At 39.1% G+C, this 17439-nt stretch overlaps 1 protein-coding gene across 7 annotated transcripts in view; it reads left to right on the top strand.

Annotated features, from left to right (window-relative positions):
- DNAH10 (dynein axonemal heavy chain 10) overlaps positions 1-17439 on the top strand; it is a 51076-nt gene that overhangs the window by 15402 nt on the left and 18235 nt on the right. For 6 of the 7 annotated variants that reach the window (XR_010466768.1, XR_002412047.2, XM_065033367.1 and 3 more), the window contains 29 exons: positions 505-716; positions 1030-1186; positions 1609-1842; positions 1940-2062; positions 2697-2930; positions 3442-3665; positions 4156-4425; positions 4520-4703; positions 4990-5124; positions 5531-5683; positions 6174-6362; positions 6471-6617; positions 7472-7663; positions 7833-7951; positions 8121-8279; positions 8582-8717; positions 8846-8968; positions 9478-9612; positions 9925-10141; positions 10621-10740; positions 11672-11817; positions 12226-12378; positions 12917-13177; positions 13826-13998; positions 14395-14488; positions 15168-15335; positions 15648-15836; positions 16489-16660; positions 17065-17268. Coding sequence is in view for 5 of the 7 variants with exons in the window: in XM_065033367.1 (XP_064889439.1) it covers positions 505-716; positions 1030-1186; positions 1609-1842; positions 1940-2062; positions 2697-2930; positions 3442-3665; positions 4156-4425; positions 4520-4703; positions 4990-5124; positions 5531-5683; positions 6174-6362; positions 6471-6617; positions 7472-7663; positions 7833-7951; positions 8121-8279; positions 8582-8717; positions 8846-8968; positions 9478-9612; positions 9925-10141; positions 10621-10740; positions 11672-11817; positions 12226-12378; positions 12917-13177; positions 13826-13998; positions 14395-14488; positions 15168-15335; positions 15648-15836; positions 16489-16660; positions 17065-17268 (5023 nt within the window). In the remaining 2 variants the exon portion in view is untranslated. The remainder of the gene's footprint in view (positions 1-504; positions 717-1029; positions 1187-1608; positions 1843-1939; positions 2063-2696; positions 2931-3441; positions 3666-4155; positions 4426-4519; positions 4704-4989; positions 5125-5530; positions 5684-6173; positions 6363-6470; positions 6618-7471; positions 7664-7832; positions 7952-8120; positions 8280-8581; positions 8718-8845; positions 8969-9477; positions 9613-9924; positions 10142-10620; positions 10741-11671; positions 11818-12225; positions 12379-12916; positions 13178-13825; positions 13999-14394; positions 14489-15167; positions 15336-15647; positions 15837-16488; positions 16661-17064; positions 17269-17439) is intronic. The other variant, XM_065033366.1, reaches the window with a different exon arrangement.

Here is a 17439-nt window from a genome sequence, read left to right as displayed (position 1 = left end):
TAATGGTGTGAGTACAGGACTAGCAATGCCTCCACTGTGGACACAACACATGCTCTTACCAAACAGAAGCAGATGTCCCTTCCCCCTAACAATTATTGGGCATCATTTTACTGAACAAGTCTGCTGATCATTTCAGTGGAACTGCTGTTGGTTATAGCATGTGTACGGGTGTCAATGGGTATCTCAGGCTTTAACTGATCTTAACTATTTGTAATAGATTTTATTTTTCCAAAATTAAATTGCCGTTTAAAGTATGCTCTTAAGGGTGCTTTTCCTGTTCTCTGTATTTCCTTTAGATTATTTTTATACAGCTGGTTGTGTTTGGCTATGAATCTGTCTTGGACATGAGCTTGTCTCTTCCTCTGTTTCTAAAATAATACAATTACATCGGCATCCTGGCTGCAGTCTCTAGTTCCTACTGTATTGAAAAGATACTTTTTTCAGTGAGAAGTAAAAGGAAATATGACTTTTTTTTTTTTTTCTTTCTGATGACCGTGTTCCCAGGCAGCTAAAAAGGAATGGTCTCAGACACTATGGATAAACCTCGATGTCCAGGTTCTTCAGGATGGAATTGAAGGATTTCTTAAAGCCCTTCGAAAGCTGCCCAAACAAGTACGCAGTATGCCAGTAGCCTTTCACCTGGAAGCAAAAATGAAGGCGTTTCGAGATTCCATTCCTTTGTTGCTTGATTTGAAAAACGAAGCTTTAAGAGAAAGGTTTGCTTGGATTTATTTAAATCCATTTCTATACTATATAGGAAGATGTTGTTTGTTTTATTAGAACTTTTAATTTCAGTTACTGGTGTCATGCCGTGTCCTACAGCTTGGAATTTCACTCTCTGCGTAATGAATTTGTGTAGTAGCATGCAAGGTGACTATGATGGCTAGAATGCTTTATGTACCCACTGGTTCTTGTTTAAACAGTAGAGTCCTAAACATGGTTTCATTATTATATATTAAATTAGAGTTGTTTTCATTTTTACTGTGTCGTGGGGGTTAGTACGATTGTTGCTGTATCAATTTAAAACAGGCATTGGCAAGAACTTATGGAGAGAACAGGAACAAGATTTGAAATGACAACAGAAACTTTCACTTTGGAGAATATGTTTGCTATGGAACTTCACAGACACTCAGATGTTATCAGTGAAATAGTTGGAAATGCTGTTAAGGAAATTAACATTGAGAAGGTAATGTAAAAAAACATAATAAAACTAAAACTAGATGATGACAGTCTGTTTTATATGAGATTTTCACACTGGCGTGACAGCAAGTTCAGCCATCTCCAGCAGCTGCCATGATGTGACTGATGGCAACCAAGATCAGTAGCCCTGTTATTGAGCTATAACATGGCACAGAATCGTGTTTTGGCTGTGTCAGCAGGCTATTTGATTTCTGTTGTTACAATAAGCAGGTTTAGCCTATGAAAATGGATCCAAAGAAGGATCCATTCAGTTGCTATCATGATGTTTTGAAACAGACCCTTCATATAATCCAGAGTGAGGAAATCTGTGCAAAAATTTTGCTGAATTAATGTTTCATTTTTATGCTGAGATTATAGTTCTCTAGTTTTCGAAGTCTAAAACGTGCACCTTTCTATGCTCACATGCAGAGTGTGAAGGAAATAACAGAAACATGGGAACAGCTGAAATTCACTGTACAAACATACTTCAAAGGCACTGTGCAGCGAGGCTTTATTCTGGGATCTGTAGATGAAATTTTAGACACCCTTGATGACAACAATGTCAATCTTCAGAGTATTTTGGGCAGTCGATTTGTGGGTCCTTTCCGTTCAACTGTTTACCGCTGGGAAAAAACTCTGTCGTTGATTGGTGAAGTAATTGAGGTAGGTGGGAAAATGCTGGACTAAATAATGTTTATTATTTATAATCAGGGTTTTCAAATGTATTTTTATTTCTTTGGTGGCAACATTTGTGTCTTAGATCTGGATGGTGGTTCAGAGAAAATGGATGTATCTGGAGAGCATCTTTATTGGTGGAGATATCAGAACACAGCTTCCAGAGGAAGCCAAAGTGTTTGACGGCATAGACAGGATGTTTAAAGAGGTAAGTAACTGACTTGACTTGTGATCAGCATAATTATTTACTGCATTTTTCTTCCGGTTTCATAGTCAGCTGTAGTCTTCTGTGTCATTTGTAACACTTAAGAATGGAATGTTACAGTGAATTGAATATGAGCTTGGGGAACCCAGGAATTTGGTGTTTTGCTTCACATCTGTTATATTCAGACATCCTGATTTAGTGAAGCTGGGCAGAAGCGTGATCCTTTGCTGGCAGTACTGGGCAGGCAGGTCCCCTTTTCTTTCTTTGGGTACATCTTCTTACCTTTACCATGACAATAAGAAGCTTAGATGTGTTTCTATAGGTTGAGGACCTACATCCATGCTAAAAAGGCTTTGCTGGTATAATACCTCTGTTCCCATACCGAACACACGCTCCCACTATGAATCTGGCTTGCTTTTCTTTTTTCCATCTGCAAAACTGAGATAGGACTGTGATTCTGAAATGCTGTGTTTATCCTTCACTTGAAGTACCACTGTATATAGGAGCAGTCAGGTATGTGCTTATGCATTGCAGCAATAGGAAACCGTATTTAAAACTCTGTCTAATTCACTTCTCCAACAACCTGTACTGCTTGTGCTACTTATCTACTTTGTCACTTTCTCTTCTCCCTGTGTAGATAATGGATGAAACTGTAAAAGACCCAACAATAAAAAAGTGCTGTGAAGCCCCAAATCGTCTATCAGACTTCCGTCATATAAATGATGTGCTGGAGAAATGTCAGAAAAGCTTGAATGATTATTTGGATTCCAAGCGAAATGCTTTCCCAAGATTTTTCTTTATATCTGATGATGAGTTGCTTAGTATCCTTGGCAGCACTAACCCCCTTTGTGTCCAGGAACACATGATAAAGGTACAATGTCTGGCTTTCCACAGTGCCTGGTGCTTTCAGTTTAACAGGCTATACTGTACATGCTGTTAAGGGTGCGCTAATACGTATTGCATACAAAGAGCATCCTGGTTGCCTATTGAAGCAGCTTCTGAATAACCAAATCAAACCTGATCAATAGTCTCTCCTGGCCCTCATCCTTTCCAGTAGCAGTTATGGTAGAGGAACTTTGGTAGAGGAACATTCAAGATACACCAGAATGATCATTCATTAAAGAGCCTTCCTGTAGCTCCTGATAGATCTTTATTTTCTGGAAAAAAATCAATGTAATTTGGGTCAGATGATCTGCTTGTTTACTCTGCAGTTGGGCTGCAGAGCTATATCAGCATTTGTATTCAATTACTTGGAGTCAGATCCATTTCAATTTAGAGTCCATGGAAATTTTCTTTCAGGATTAATTGAGGGCTAGATACATTTATGGCTTTGAAGCTTTGTTTCTAAAAGGCCAGTGAGTTTCTCTGTTGGTGCATTTCAGATGTATGATAACATAGCCTCCCTGAGGTTTGAGGATGGTGAAAACGATGAGAAAATCGCAACAGCCATGATTTCAGCTGAGGGGGAGGTGATGGAGTTCCGGCAGGCTGTAGCTGCAAGAGGCAGAGTGGAGAGCTGGATGACAGCAGTGCTGGAAGAAATGAGACGAACAAACAGACTCCTTACTAAGGAAGCTATTTTCCGATACTGTGAAGACAGAAGCAGGTGAAACAATCAGTGTCCAGGATAACAAATACCTTACATGTTATTAGGAGCCTGTAGCAATATAGAAAAATGAAGACTTAATTTTTTAATTTTTACACAATTATGTGGAGGGATAGGAATACATGTGTATGCAGTATTTTAACTGAACAGAAAATATTGTGTTATCTATTGTATTTAATTTCTTAAGTCTGGAGTTCTTATTTTTAGTGTTGTGTGCACAGCGTGTTTATCTCACTATGAATTCTACTTGGCAATCTTTACACATGGAATAGGCAGCTTTTCCGTCAGAGTATTTCCTAGGCTTTTGAAATCCTACAGTACACCTTGATAGTATGTCTGTAAAGTTTGGCTCATGTTATAGTTGTTGCAGTAACAAGAGAAACTTTTTTTTTCTTTCCTTTTTATTTTTCCCTGTCCTGATTACTTAGCATAAACACTTACTTAGGATAAACAGTAACTCGGACTCCCTCCCTATATATATTTTCTATAGGGTTGATTGGATGTTACTCTACCAAGGCATGATGGTGCTGGCTGCTAATCAGGTGTGGTGGACTTGGGAAGTAGAGGATGTCTTTCGGAAAGTAAAGAAGGGAGAAAAACAGGCAATGAAACTTTATGCTAAAAAAATGCATAAGCAGATCGATGAACTGGTTACCCGCATTACAACTCCTTTGAGCAAAAATGACAGGAAAAAATACAACACTGTTCTCATTATTGATGTTCATGCCAGAGACATTGTTGATACATTCGTAAGAGACAGGTAAACACTCCCTTGCAACCTATTGAGAAAAAAACAAATGCATAAATTGTATTTCCATCCTTTTACCTCATGTGAGCAAGTCTCTCTCGTGTAGCATCCTGCACGCTCAGGAGTTCGAATGGGAAAGCCAGCTGCGTTTTTACTGGGACCGGGAGCCAGACGAGCTGAATGTGCGGCAGTGCACAGGCACCTTTTCATATGGTTATGAATATATGGGGTTGAACGGACGTCTTGTGATCACCCCACTTACAGATCGTATTTATCTTACACTCACACAGGTATGTGTTCAAGGAGATTTTTACTAACAAGCCCTTTTAAAATACACTTCTAGCAATCACGTAATTGTTTTATTGCCACTTCCTGTTATCTCCTAGATGCCAATGTGAATACTAATATGTTTGAAATCACTTGTGATATTCTTCTAACCTGATTGCCTCAAAGATAACGCCAAATGCATTCACAGATATAATTTAAGGCTTTTTGTACCCAAGAGTTCAATTGTGAATTTGCTACCAACCTAATATAAATGTAATCCCAGCTTTCCTCTGTGTTCTGTCTCCAAAGGCTTTATCGATGTTTTTGGGAGGAGCGCCAGCAGGGCCAGCAGGTACAGGGAAAACAGAAACCACCAAGGATCTGGCCAAAGCGCTGGGCTTGCTGTGCGTAGTGACAAACTGCGGAGAAGGCATGGATTTCAAAGTAAGGGTTAAAGATCTGTGTTCTCCGATAAAGTGCCAGTTATTGCTCTTTTTCAGTGCCCAGGATAAGGACGTATTCTGAATTTCTGCATAAGTACCTTCCTTATAGATACCATGTTGATTGATAATGAAATATAGTAAAAAAAATGTCTATTTTTAGTAAATTCCTGAAGGAATTCCAGGTGCTTTCAAGCAGGGGAGTGATGAGTAGATGATATGTCTGTTCTTCACAGACAACCTGTGCTTGGCAAGTAATTACTGCAAGACCTTATGACAGATTGCTAGCTCCTGCATATATATACGGAAGTTTTACCCAGTCATTCAGAGTTTTAGCATACTCCAAAGTTTGTTGGCACTTAATGTTTTATATATTCATTGCTGAGAAGTTTTTTTGTTGCTCTTGTTAGGCAATTGGTAAAATTTTCTCTGGCCTCGCCCAGTGTGGAGCATGGGGATGCTTTGATGAATTCAATCGTATCGATGCTTCTGTGCTTTCCGTCATTTCTTCTCAGATTCAGTGTATTCGAAACGCTTTAATGAATCACTTGAAAAAGTTTCAGGTAAACATTAAAAGAAGAGTAATTGTGAAGACTGATCTTGTTTTTGAAGCTAAGATTCAGGGTTAGACCCCATCATTAGATCAAAGGGCTGCTGCTTCTGTAATTAATTTGTGCCGAGTATTTCAAATTCCAGAGTATATGCTCTTAGTTTCAGAGATGTTAAATCCTTCCTGATTTCCTAATCCTTTGCTAGGTTCTTCCTTTGTGAAGTGGGATAAAAGTAAGCTAAATAGGATAATAGTAAATAAATGGGATGGTAGTATAGCGGTAATGAGGGAGAGTAACTTGATGTGGATTGAGAACTGTGAAACGTCTTGATTTTTGTCGCCGAGATACAAACAGTGGGATGAATGTATCTGAATGAGGATCTAAAGCAACGTGTTTTAACATGTCCTAAGTCGGTGTCCCAGTATTCCTGTTTTTTCCTTTGAGAAATAGTACTGTTTCAATTCCAAATACACATTGTTCTAACATCCTCTTATGCCTTTAGTTTGAAGGACAAGAAATTAGCCTTGATAGCCGTATGGGCATTTTTATTACAATGAATCCTGGTTATGCTGGCCGGACTGAGCTCCCTGAGTCTGTAAAAGCTTTGTTCAGGCCTGTGGTTGTTATTGTACCAGACCTTCAGCAAATCTGTGAAATCATGCTCTTTTCTGAAGGATTCCTTAGGGCAAAGGTAAGAAAATTTTCTTGCTACCCATATCCATGTACACACCCCTGTATGCATGACCAGTGTTCGGTTGTGACTTACACATTTGCGGTTCTCTACCTTAATCTCAAACAGATGCTTGCCAAAAAGATGACAGTGCTATACAGGCTGGCAAGGGAACAGCTTTCTAAACAACATCATTACGATTTTGGACTGCGGGCCCTTAAGTCAGTGTTGGTGATGGCTGGAGAACTGAAAAGAGGGTCAGCAGACCTCAATGAGGTACATTTGTTGCTTGGTTACCCTGGGCAGATCATCTTTTTCATTAGCAAGAGGATGTATTTACACATCTGCTGTGGTTGGTTTGGGTTGGTCTTATTATTTTGCTTTGTTCTTACTGAGTTTCATCATGTCCTCTGCCAGCAAGTTACCATCAGAACTCTGGTCAAAGTAGGGAAATCTGTAGAAAATGAGGTATTTTACTTCTTAAGTCGAGGATGCAAATAGCCAGATTAATGTCTCTAAATGAATACAAAAGCTGGTTTTTTGAACAGTGAGTGCTCCAGTCACGCCATCATTAATTATGTAGCTCAAGTAGTACAGTAAACTTATAAATAGAAGTTTCTCAATACTGCATTGCTTTTTATGGCTTTCTTTTACACATATTCTTTATTCCTGTATGTACGGTTGTGATACCCAGTTGCCTAGGGAAATTCTTATTCAAATTTCTTCTTAAAAACTTGGAGACAGCTGAAGGCAACTCCTATAAAGTTATGTACAGATGCACATTACAGATTGACAGGAAGTTGGAGTCTAAACAATGCTCTCAAGGGGACTAGAGAACTCAGATATATTCATAAAACCATTGGTTATTTTAACATCAAATCAGGGAAGCTGTAGTGTGGGCCACTCCAGCCATTTAGCATTTGGGTAATATGGTAGAAAAAGGCAGTGTATCATTCTTAGGTATTGGTCTGCTTAATTCTTAGAAAATAACCTTTGTTTCCACTAGTAACTGATGCCAAGAAAACATTCTCAAAGCTGTACTGAAGTAATCAGTGATGTTTGAAGTTACTACATATTAGATAATTGGTTGGCTCTTTTGGTAAAGATTGATCCTGCTATGTTTCGTCTAGGAAGTTGTACTGATGAGAGCTCTACGGGATATGAATCTTCCTAAATTTGTGTTTGAAGATGTACCTCTCTTCCTTGGCTTAATCTCCGACCTGTTTCCTGGCCTGGACTGCCCTCGGGTCCGCTACCCTGACTTTAACGATGCTGTAGAACAAGCACTGGAAGAAGAGGGTTATATTATTTTACCAGTCCAGGTATAAAATATGTTAATTGCTTTAGTTTTTGTTGTAAACATTAGGCTGAATTTGCATTGCTGCACTCTGGAGTGGCTCCAGGAAAGCTTAGCTGATAAAGACCAGCTGCTGATCTTGTCCAGAGATGAATTACGGACAGCAGTTTATTGAATCGATATTTATTTTTCAGGTGGATAAAGTAGTTCAGATGTATGAGACAATGTTAACTCGTCACACTACAATGGTGGTTGGACCTACTGGAGGTGGCAAGTCAGTTGTCATTAATGCTTTGTGCCACGCCCAAAACAAGTGCGTATGGAATTTGATACATGGAAATCAGGTTGTAAAACGGCATAGGCTGCATTATTTAGCCCTGTGTAGTCATGACAGGATCCATAGCTGACCATAATATTTTTTTCGGGTTAACATGAGTTGGTATTGTGCCATTTTAATACTGTTTTTCTTGCCATTTCTTTAGGTTGGGATTACTGACAAAGCTTTACACACTGAACCCTAAAGCTATGAGTGTGATTGAGCTTTATGGGATCCTTGACCCTACCACACGAGACTGGACAGATGGAGTCCTGTCAAACATTTTTCGGGAGATCAACAGGCCTACTGACAGGAAAGAGCGAAGGTAGACAGCTAGAAATAGCTAGAAATCATTGTGATGGTTTTTACATATGTTTCTTTTCTTTTCTTTTTTTTTTTTTTTTTTAACATTTGATACTGCACTAAATAAATAGAAAGTGTCTAGAGGTCTTTCTGTTTCCTGTGAGTTTCTAGTGAGGTAGATGGAAGCTACACAAGTATAAAAAATGAATGGGAGACTTCGAAACACCTGGACTGACATTGACACCATTGATGGCATATCTGAATTCTGAAATATGTTAGTAAAATCAGCAATTAGCCAGTGCCCTTTGGCTCCTGTATCCACAGGTACATTCTATTTGATGGAGATGTGGATGCTCTCTGGGTTGAAAACATGAATTCTGTCATGGATGACAACAAGTTATTGACCCTGGCAAATGGGGAACGGATTAGACTTCAGTCGCACTGTGCTTTGTTGTTTGAGGTAAGTGATGGCTGTACCACTTAATACATGGGAAGAGTTAGATACAATGGGTCTACAAAGCCTGAAAAGCAGTTACTGTGGCTGTTCTTTGTTTAAATGTATGGTTATCTTGTATTATTATTTTATAGGTTGGTGACTTACAGTATGCATCTCCTGCCACGGTATCCCGCTGTGGAATGGTCTTTGTAGATCCTAAAAATCTGAAATATAAGCCCTTCTGGCAGAAGTGGGTCCAAGGAAGAGGAAATGAGGTGGGAATTTCTGTGCTTGTTCAGAGAGTATCTGTATTAAATACTGAACTGTAGACAGCTGTAAAAAGTCAACTTTGTAACAGCAATTTGATTTTCAGATAAGTCTAATCACTAGGCCTCCAGCAGAGGGCTAAAGAGAGTTCCCCGCTTTTCTGACTACAGATTGTTTCTGAGAAGTGAAGAACCAGGAAATCACTTTACCTGATCTCCAGAGAGTTAACAGCAGAGTTAGTTAGGTCCTTGTTTGTTACATTTAAATAAAAACCTCAAGTCCACAGGGAGTTCAGGAAGACAACTTGGCTGCTAGTGTCTGATGAGTGCAGATCATCACCTGCTGAAAACCCAGTCCATACAACAGAGTCACATTTCTTCGTGTGACTGTACCCTGTCTTGGGTAGAAATGATTCCTGCAACAACAATCACACTCGGCCCGCCATGGGAAGCTCTGCTGTCAAAAATTGTCTTTCCATGGTTCTGTGCACTGAATTATTGTCCCTTTTGGTCCTCAGCAAGAGAGAAAAGAATTGGATCGCCTCTTTCAAAAATATGTGCCCTACCTTATCGATATGATTGTAGAGGGAATTGTGGACGGCATACATACAGGAAGGCTGAAGACCATTGTTCCTCAAACAGATTTAAATATGGTAAGGAGTAGAGAATACGGGTTAAAAACATTTATGTAAAAAGAGAAATCAAATGATGGAGTGAGTAAAAACCTCCCAAAGAAAGCACAGGAGTAAAGTCTGTTCTGAAATGTCAGTTTGTTAGTGATGAGCACCAAGACATAAAAGAAACAGCTCTGAACAACGTTCTTCTACTGTCGTTAATTACGTGTATCAGTAGATAGACCTGTAAGAACAAAAGATCAGCAAACACTCAAACAGCTGAAAACATGTTAAGAATTTTCATGCATCTAAATGGCAGTTCTGTTTACAGTTTTGTCTTTTTTGCAACAGGTGGTGCAGTTGACTGCAATGCTGGAAGCTACAGTTGTGGCACAGTTTGATGATCCTGAAGTTCTGGAGTGTTTTTTCTTGGAAGCTTTGTATTCCTCCTTAGGTGCTGGCCTTCTTGATGCTGGGAGAATTAAATTTGATGAACATGTTAAACGTATTTCCTGCATGTCTACTGTTACCGATGAGAACGTCATGGCTAAGCCAGGGGAGCTGCCAGGTAAGATTTTGTAACAATCTAGTCTGAATCCCATTGATTATATTAGAAAAGTGTTAGTTTCCATGAAGGCAGAACATCATTCTTCCTTCCAGCTAGCTATCCTGACTGCAAAATACGGTCTTTGAAGGACTATCACTGAAAATCACATAGAGGAACTGATGCTACATGACTCTCAGCTGCTATTCTGTCCTCACAGAACAGTACTTTTCTATGCCAAGCGAAGAGATAAATAGTGGAAACAAAAATAAAACATAAAATGAAAGCCAGTTGAAATGTGCTTAAAAAGTGATAATATGATCCAAGTGCTGGATGAAGAGAATTTTGGTTGATGTCTTACTGGGTTAAATGACAAGTAAATGGAACACAGTGTTGCCCAGCTTGGTCCAGAATCTTACCCTTCATTTTCATCTCAATCAAATTATTTTCTTATGAAATATTTCAGTGTGCTAGAAAACCTCCAGTTGTTTAATGGCTTGCAGGTCAGCTGCCAACTTTGTATGACTTTCACTTTGATGAAGTTCAAAAGAAGTGGGTACCTTGGATGAAACTTGTTCCTGAATATATTCATAACCATGAAGTGAAATTTTTTGACATTTTAGGTGAGTGTAAGATAAAATACAGTGATGATATGCCTTTAATTTATAATGTGCCACCAGGGAGTGCATGGCACTTAATGCGAGACATCCTTTTTCTGTACTGAAGGTCATCTATTCAGGTTCAGTTTCTCATGATGGCAGAAATAAATTTCTTTAATGTTCTCATCACAGTAGTTTAGCAGGAATAGAGTTGGTATTTACAGCACTGTGCAATAAAGAAATGAGGAAAGGATGAAAAGCTTGTTTCAGCTAATAAGGCTTATTAGGAGCTAACAATGCTTTTTACAAGCCAGAAGAGCAGAAGATTCCCACTCTGCTCTACCAGAAACTCTAGGAAGAATGTCAGCTCCATGGTTCAGGTACTCGGTAGATAAAAATTACATTCTTAAGGCCATTATTGGTTGTTACTTCAAGCACTGTATAATGGTGATAGATGCTTTTCACAGTTAAGGGCGAATTAAGGGAGGTTACTTTATAGTAATACTTCAGCAAGCACAGGTTAACATCACTGACAAGAGATAATTGTATGATGTCTTAAGTTGCTCTTAATGGCAGGCTATTCACACAGAAAAAAAAATCACCTCTGTAGAGTTCTGGGAAAATGCTTATGATCCAAATAAATCCTGATTATATCCTTGAGATAGGGATTAAATGGAGCTTAACCAGTCCATGACCCTCCTATACAGAAGATAATTTATTTTTTAATGTATCTACAGGAGGAAAGATCCCAATGATAAAAGCTTGAACGAGATGGTTCAGCATTTAAAATTTTCTTTCAACATTGTTAGTGAGTTGGTATTTCAGATCATGTCTTTTTGCAAGTGCATGTTAATACCTTGAGAGTCTGATGCACCACTATTCTATAAATATAAATCCCCCAGCTGTACTACTGCATTTTAATTTAACCTGCTATCATATTCATGATCTTTTGCAGTGCCTACAGTGGATACAACACGCACTACTTGGTTACTAGAACAGATGGTAAAAATAAAACACCCAGTTGTTCTTGTGGGTGAATCTGGTACATCTAAAACAGCAACTACACAAAACTTCCTGAAGAATCTGGACAAAGACTTTAATGTATGTATGAGGCACTTTGCCTTGATTGTAAAGCTGCATTTTCATTCTTTGTCCTTGTGTTAAATTTGCATTGTGAAGCCTGAGTCTGTGGGTAGCAATGTTGATTTCAATAATGTAACTGCAAGCTCCAGACCCAAAGTGTGTGAATGATTTGAGAATCCTTCAGGATCAAAGATGTTTTTTCTGTTCTACCATATACAGTTTAAATTTTATAAAATAAATATATATTATCAAAGTGCTATGAATGGATTTACTCTTCCTTGTCACCTGTAATTCAAGTGAATAAATGGACAAGAGAAGTGTTTCCTTTATGTCTGACAGTCTAATATAAAGAATAGTTTTTGAATGCTCTAGTTTAAAAAAAGAACAGGTAAAAATAAATTCTTCTCCATTTCCTCCCCTTTGCAGCTGTTGCTAGTAATTAACTTCTCTTCTCGTACATCATCAATGGACATTCAGAGAAACCTAGAGACAAATGTAGAGAAACGAACTAAAGACACTTTTGGCCCTCCTGTCGGAAAACGTCTTGTAGTTTTCATGGATGATATGAATATGCCAAAGGTGAGCTGCCAATCCTTTACAAGATAGTACAGAAACACTTGGGATGGCACCGTTGTGGTCCCTTCATACACTGATCCAGTGAATCACAGGTCAAGGAGATTCATGGTAAAGGCATAACTGGATTTCTGCTTAGGACCTTCAGAAGAGTTGGACTTGGGTGCAGTAGGGGGTGTTTCTGTTTGTTACAATATTTGTCCTATACATAAGAGAGATGCTGTTGTAGTGTTTCTTTATGCATTAAAATCATGTTTCTGTGGCCTGATACTGGGTGCAGGTTGTGTATTGTAGAAACCATCCCTTTCTCTTTACAAATGGGGCAGAAGAGTATCTGTACATTTAGTTTATCTTGGAGAAGAGACACTTTTCCCATAGGAGACGTTGGAATGAATGTTCACAGTCAGTACTAGAGCTTTGCAAAGTTTCACTTAGTCCTTGTAATGTTCTCCTGAGCATGGAGCAGAATGTTTCCACATCTATAGTAGTAATTGGCATTCTGATGTACTGTGCTCTAAATATCTTGACTTTCTCTGTTACGCAGGTTGATGAGTATGGCACACAGCAACCCATTGCCCTGTTGAAGCTGCTGCTAGAGAAAGGTTTCATGTACGACCGTGGTAAGGAGATGAACTGTAAATTTCTTCGAGACCTGGGTTTTGTTGCTGCCATGGGGAAAGCTGGAGGAGGTCGGAATGAAGTTGACCCTCGATTCATCTCACTCTTCAGTGTTTTTAATATAACTTTTCCTTCTGAGCAATCACTGAATTTGATCTATGCCTCCATCCTGAAAGGCCACACTGCGGTAATTTCACTGTTTTTAAAGGATTACTCAACAAGTTTATTATTTTTAGATAGACTTTTATTTCTGTGTTGTCACAAGACCTGAAATCTTCTGTTAGCACTTTTTTCTTGCTTAGAGCCTCATGCAAACCTTTCCCTTCCTCTTCTCTTTCTCACGAGATGAGTTTACATTGTTTTGATAAATTCTTGAGTAATATGTAAACTTTTAAGTCGGCACATAATTTATAAAACTGCTGCTTTTTTATAGGTTGAAACCTGTGGGCCATTTGGTTACGGTTCATATAACCAAATACACAAAGGTCAGCAAACTCCTGAATGATAGTGAAAAATGTAATAGAACAGAACAGCATTACTAGCAAGTAAACTGTGACATTATATACGAAAAGAGTACTTTGTTTTTTCTACTATGGAGGTGCTGCAGAAATCCCAGATGTAAAATTTGATGTTGTCTTCAGCACTGTTCAAGCTCAGGAGTGAAAATATTTAACTGCAGAATGTTCATACTACACAGGAATATGAATATCTGAAAATGTTTGTTATTTGAAATATACCAAGCAGGGTTAAAAGCTGGAAAGTGGATTATGTTTATTAGCAATGAGTTCTCTTTGGGCAGTCTCATGAAAACGCCTCTTCTTTCCCATGTTTGCAGATTTTTAATGAGTCTGTATCAGCCATCTCTGACAAGATTACTGCGTGTACTTTGGAGCTTTATAAACTGATTGTTCGTGACCTACCCCCTACTCCTTCCAAATTCCATTACATTTTTAACCTGCGGGATCTATCCAGGGTCTATAATGGACTTGTTCTTACAACTCCGGAGAGGTAAGAATAGAAAAATTGTCTTCAATAGTCCTTACCTATTTATATTGGGTGAATCTGGGTGAGGATGAGGTAATTTGGTACATGAAATCAGTCACATTTGGTCACTTTTCATTAAACCTTTTACACAATGAGAAAATGTCCAGGAATGTTCTATTCTATTAATATTCTATTCTGCTCTGTTCTACTCTTGATGACAAACACTGATGCGTTAGTCTTTCTTAAATAAGATATCCAGAGGTAAAACTGCAAGCAAATTAATTAATTGTCCTTATGAAAAAAAACAAGAAGATTTTAAAAACCCCCTCAATCCAGACTTGGGTCAGTGTTTTTAACCATATGGCCTCAGGAATCATGTCAGCTCATTTGGTGCAGTCGGATATTTCAATGTTAATGTAGGTTTCCAACGGTGACCCAGATGGTGAGGGTGTGGAGAAATGAGTGCCTGCGGGTTTTCCATGACAGGCTGATTAATGAAGCAGACAAAGCATTGGTGAGTAATTTCTTTCAATTTTTAGTACTCACTGACTATTACTATGGCAACTAATTTGCAACAGCAACATTACCAACTGTTGCACTTGGGTCTTGCAGTCAGGCTGCAGACTTGTCTAACCATTAAGTTGCTCCATTAACTTAAAACACGGCCCGTGCAGTTTTCTTTTCTAAAATAAAGTGAATATGGCAGACTAAGTGAGCAGATCTGCTGAAGGAATAGAAAATGTCACTGGGTTTGTCTGTCTAGGAAAATTGGTTAGCGGTGGCACAGGTGACAAACTGTGAGAGCAGTGCAGGCGAAAACTCAGGAAATCACTTCATTTCCAAGTCCGTATTTTTCTTTAGAAAGGATTGCATCAGAATGTGACTATACAATCAAGTAGGAAAAAGAAGGATAAGAGCCAAGTCCTTAAACAATATCTGCAGTTTTGGCAGTTTTTTCTTAAATTTCTGCAGTCCATTGGCTTCAATGGTTCTTGAACTGCCTATTAGATCACTTTATATCACAAATAGAATACAACAGGAGGCTGTGGTCTTTGGATCTTCTAGTGACATAAGTGTTCCCTTGAAATCAGTCAGTATTTGAGCAGAAATCTGCATTATCACCCTTCTGAGTGTTACAGGATTCAGAATCATCTGCTTTGTTGTCTTGCCTGACTCATTTTGTATACTCGAAGGTACAAGATCATATAAAAAACCTGATTGAAGAGAATTTCAAAGATGACTTGGAGCATGCCATGAGGGATCCGATTCTGTTTGGAGATTTCAGGACGGCACTGAGTGAGGAGGAACCTCGTATTTATGAAGATATCCAAGACTATGATGCAGCAAAAGCTCTCTTTCAGGTAGCATGCCTCACCTTGGAACTTTGCCTGTTTTTGTCTCTGTGCCTGACGAATGGGCAGGAACCGGCCTCAAACTGTAGGAAATCTGTTCTCTTTTTGTGTGCACAGAGAATTTTATGTGCACCGTTACCCAGCTGGGGTCTGCAGTAACGAAAACTGAGTATCAGCTACAGAGTTGGCAGTGTTTTCCAAAAGTTTATTTTCCCTGAGGAAGGGGAAAGGAATAATGCTGCTCAATGGGTTGTTATTTTATTAATGTTATTAATTTTTTCCTTGGTCTCCTAGTAACATTCTGTCCACCTTTCTGTGCAGGAGATTTTGGAGGATTATAATGAATTTAATATTAAAATGAATCTGGTTCTTTTTGATGATGCTTTAGAACACTTAATCCATGTACATCGCATCATACGGATGTATCGTGGGCATGCCCTGCTCATTGGAGTGGGAGGCTCAGGAAAACAGTCTCTAGCGAGACTGGCTGCCTATACAGCTGGATGTCAGGTTAGTGACCCTGTGTCTTTGTGATGAAAGAAGACAAGGAAAGCAATATTGTGATCAGGATTAAACAGGTGGGGGGGGAGGGAAGCCGGTCAGTCAAGATAAGGTCAGGCTGGTATCTCTTCCCTGTGGAGAGAAAACCAGGGTGAGGTGTTTGCCAGGAGGTCCAAGGTGAGGACCACGGGTGACCTGGGCAGGAAGTTAGTGCCTGACTCTGGGGTTTGGCAGTGGGGACAGAAGACAAGGATGGGTTTGGGCACGAACAACTGATAGTCCCTAACTACTGCTTTTGTTACTTATCTGTATTATAGCAGCACTCCAGTGCTGCTTGAGGAACCTTGTTGTGATTGATACTGTAGTATTTCAGATAGGAAATGTTCTTCTCTCAGAGGTACTTTCATGCTCTTACAGAGACTGTTGACTTGGAAGGGAAGAACAGAAAAGGAAGATGAACACAAATTTTGATAATGCAATCCTGCAGTGTTGTACAAATGTAATTTTTGAAAAGAACGTAATGCTTTTTTTTTTTTTTGATACTTACACATTTAATGATAGGGGCCAAACCAAAATCCTTGATCCAGTCTAACTGAAATTCGGAGTTACCATCGTGCCTTGGGTCCATCTATATCTTCTCAGTATATGTTTGTATCCTTAGGTATTTGAGATCATCTTAAATCGAGGCTATGGAGAAAGTAGTTTCCGAGAAGATTTGAAAAATTTGTACCGGAAACTGGGTATTGAGAACAAGTCAATGGTCTTCTTGTTCACAGATTCCCACGTAGCAGAAGAGAGTTTCCTGGAACTTGTCAACAACATGTTAACTGCAGGTGACACAGGCAGCCCCAATTAATCCTGATCAGTATCTACTTGTGACTCATAATCTCGAATGTCCTCTTGGTCCAGCTGTTACTGGTTCACCCTGTGTCCTCTGCTGCTTTAGTTAGTTACACTTTTCAGTCCTACCTGAAATGCTCTAGGCCTTAATAATGAGATTTTGGCAGCTTCTTACATTTATATGTGTCTGGGAAGGCTATAGGTTTAGTTCACGCTGATGATGATGAGGAGGAGAAGCTCAGAGAGATCAATAGATGCATTCAAATCTACCCAGAATAATATTTGCAGAACTAAGTTTAAAATTTGTCACTCTGGTTTCTCATCTGCCCTATCCCCAGCCATATGGTTTTCTCTTACTGGTTGTTCTCAGTGGCATTCTTCTGTCCTTATGTTACAGGAATGGTGCCAGCCCTTTTTGCAGATGATGAAAAAGATGCCATACTAAGTCAGATTGGAGAGGAAGCTAGTAAAGCTGGCGTGGACCCAGCTAAAGAGAGTGTCTGGCAATATTTTGTAAGCAGATGTGCAAGCAACCTTCACATTGTCCTGGGAATGTCCCCAGTTGGGGACAGTCTGAGAACGTGGTGCAGAAATTTCCCAGGTATCAATTGTATATGCTGCTTAGTCCCTTCCTGGTGAAATACAGGCTGCAGGCAAGAAAAAAATCTCCAGTGGACACTCAGAGTTGTCTGGCAGCTAAAGCTAAGCAGAGCAAGTTTCATGATTAAGGATTTGCAGTGCATGTTTGGTTTATTTTTCCAGTTAATTACCA

Source organism: Columba livia, chromosome 17, assembly GCF_036013475.1.
Source record: "Columba livia isolate bColLiv1 breed racing homer chromosome 17, bColLiv1.pat.W.v2, whole genome shotgun sequence".
In the NCBI taxonomy this organism is placed as follows: domain Eukaryota; kingdom Metazoa; phylum Chordata; class Aves; order Columbiformes; family Columbidae; genus Columba; species Columba livia.
This window is presented reverse-complemented; position numbering and strand designations above follow the sequence as displayed.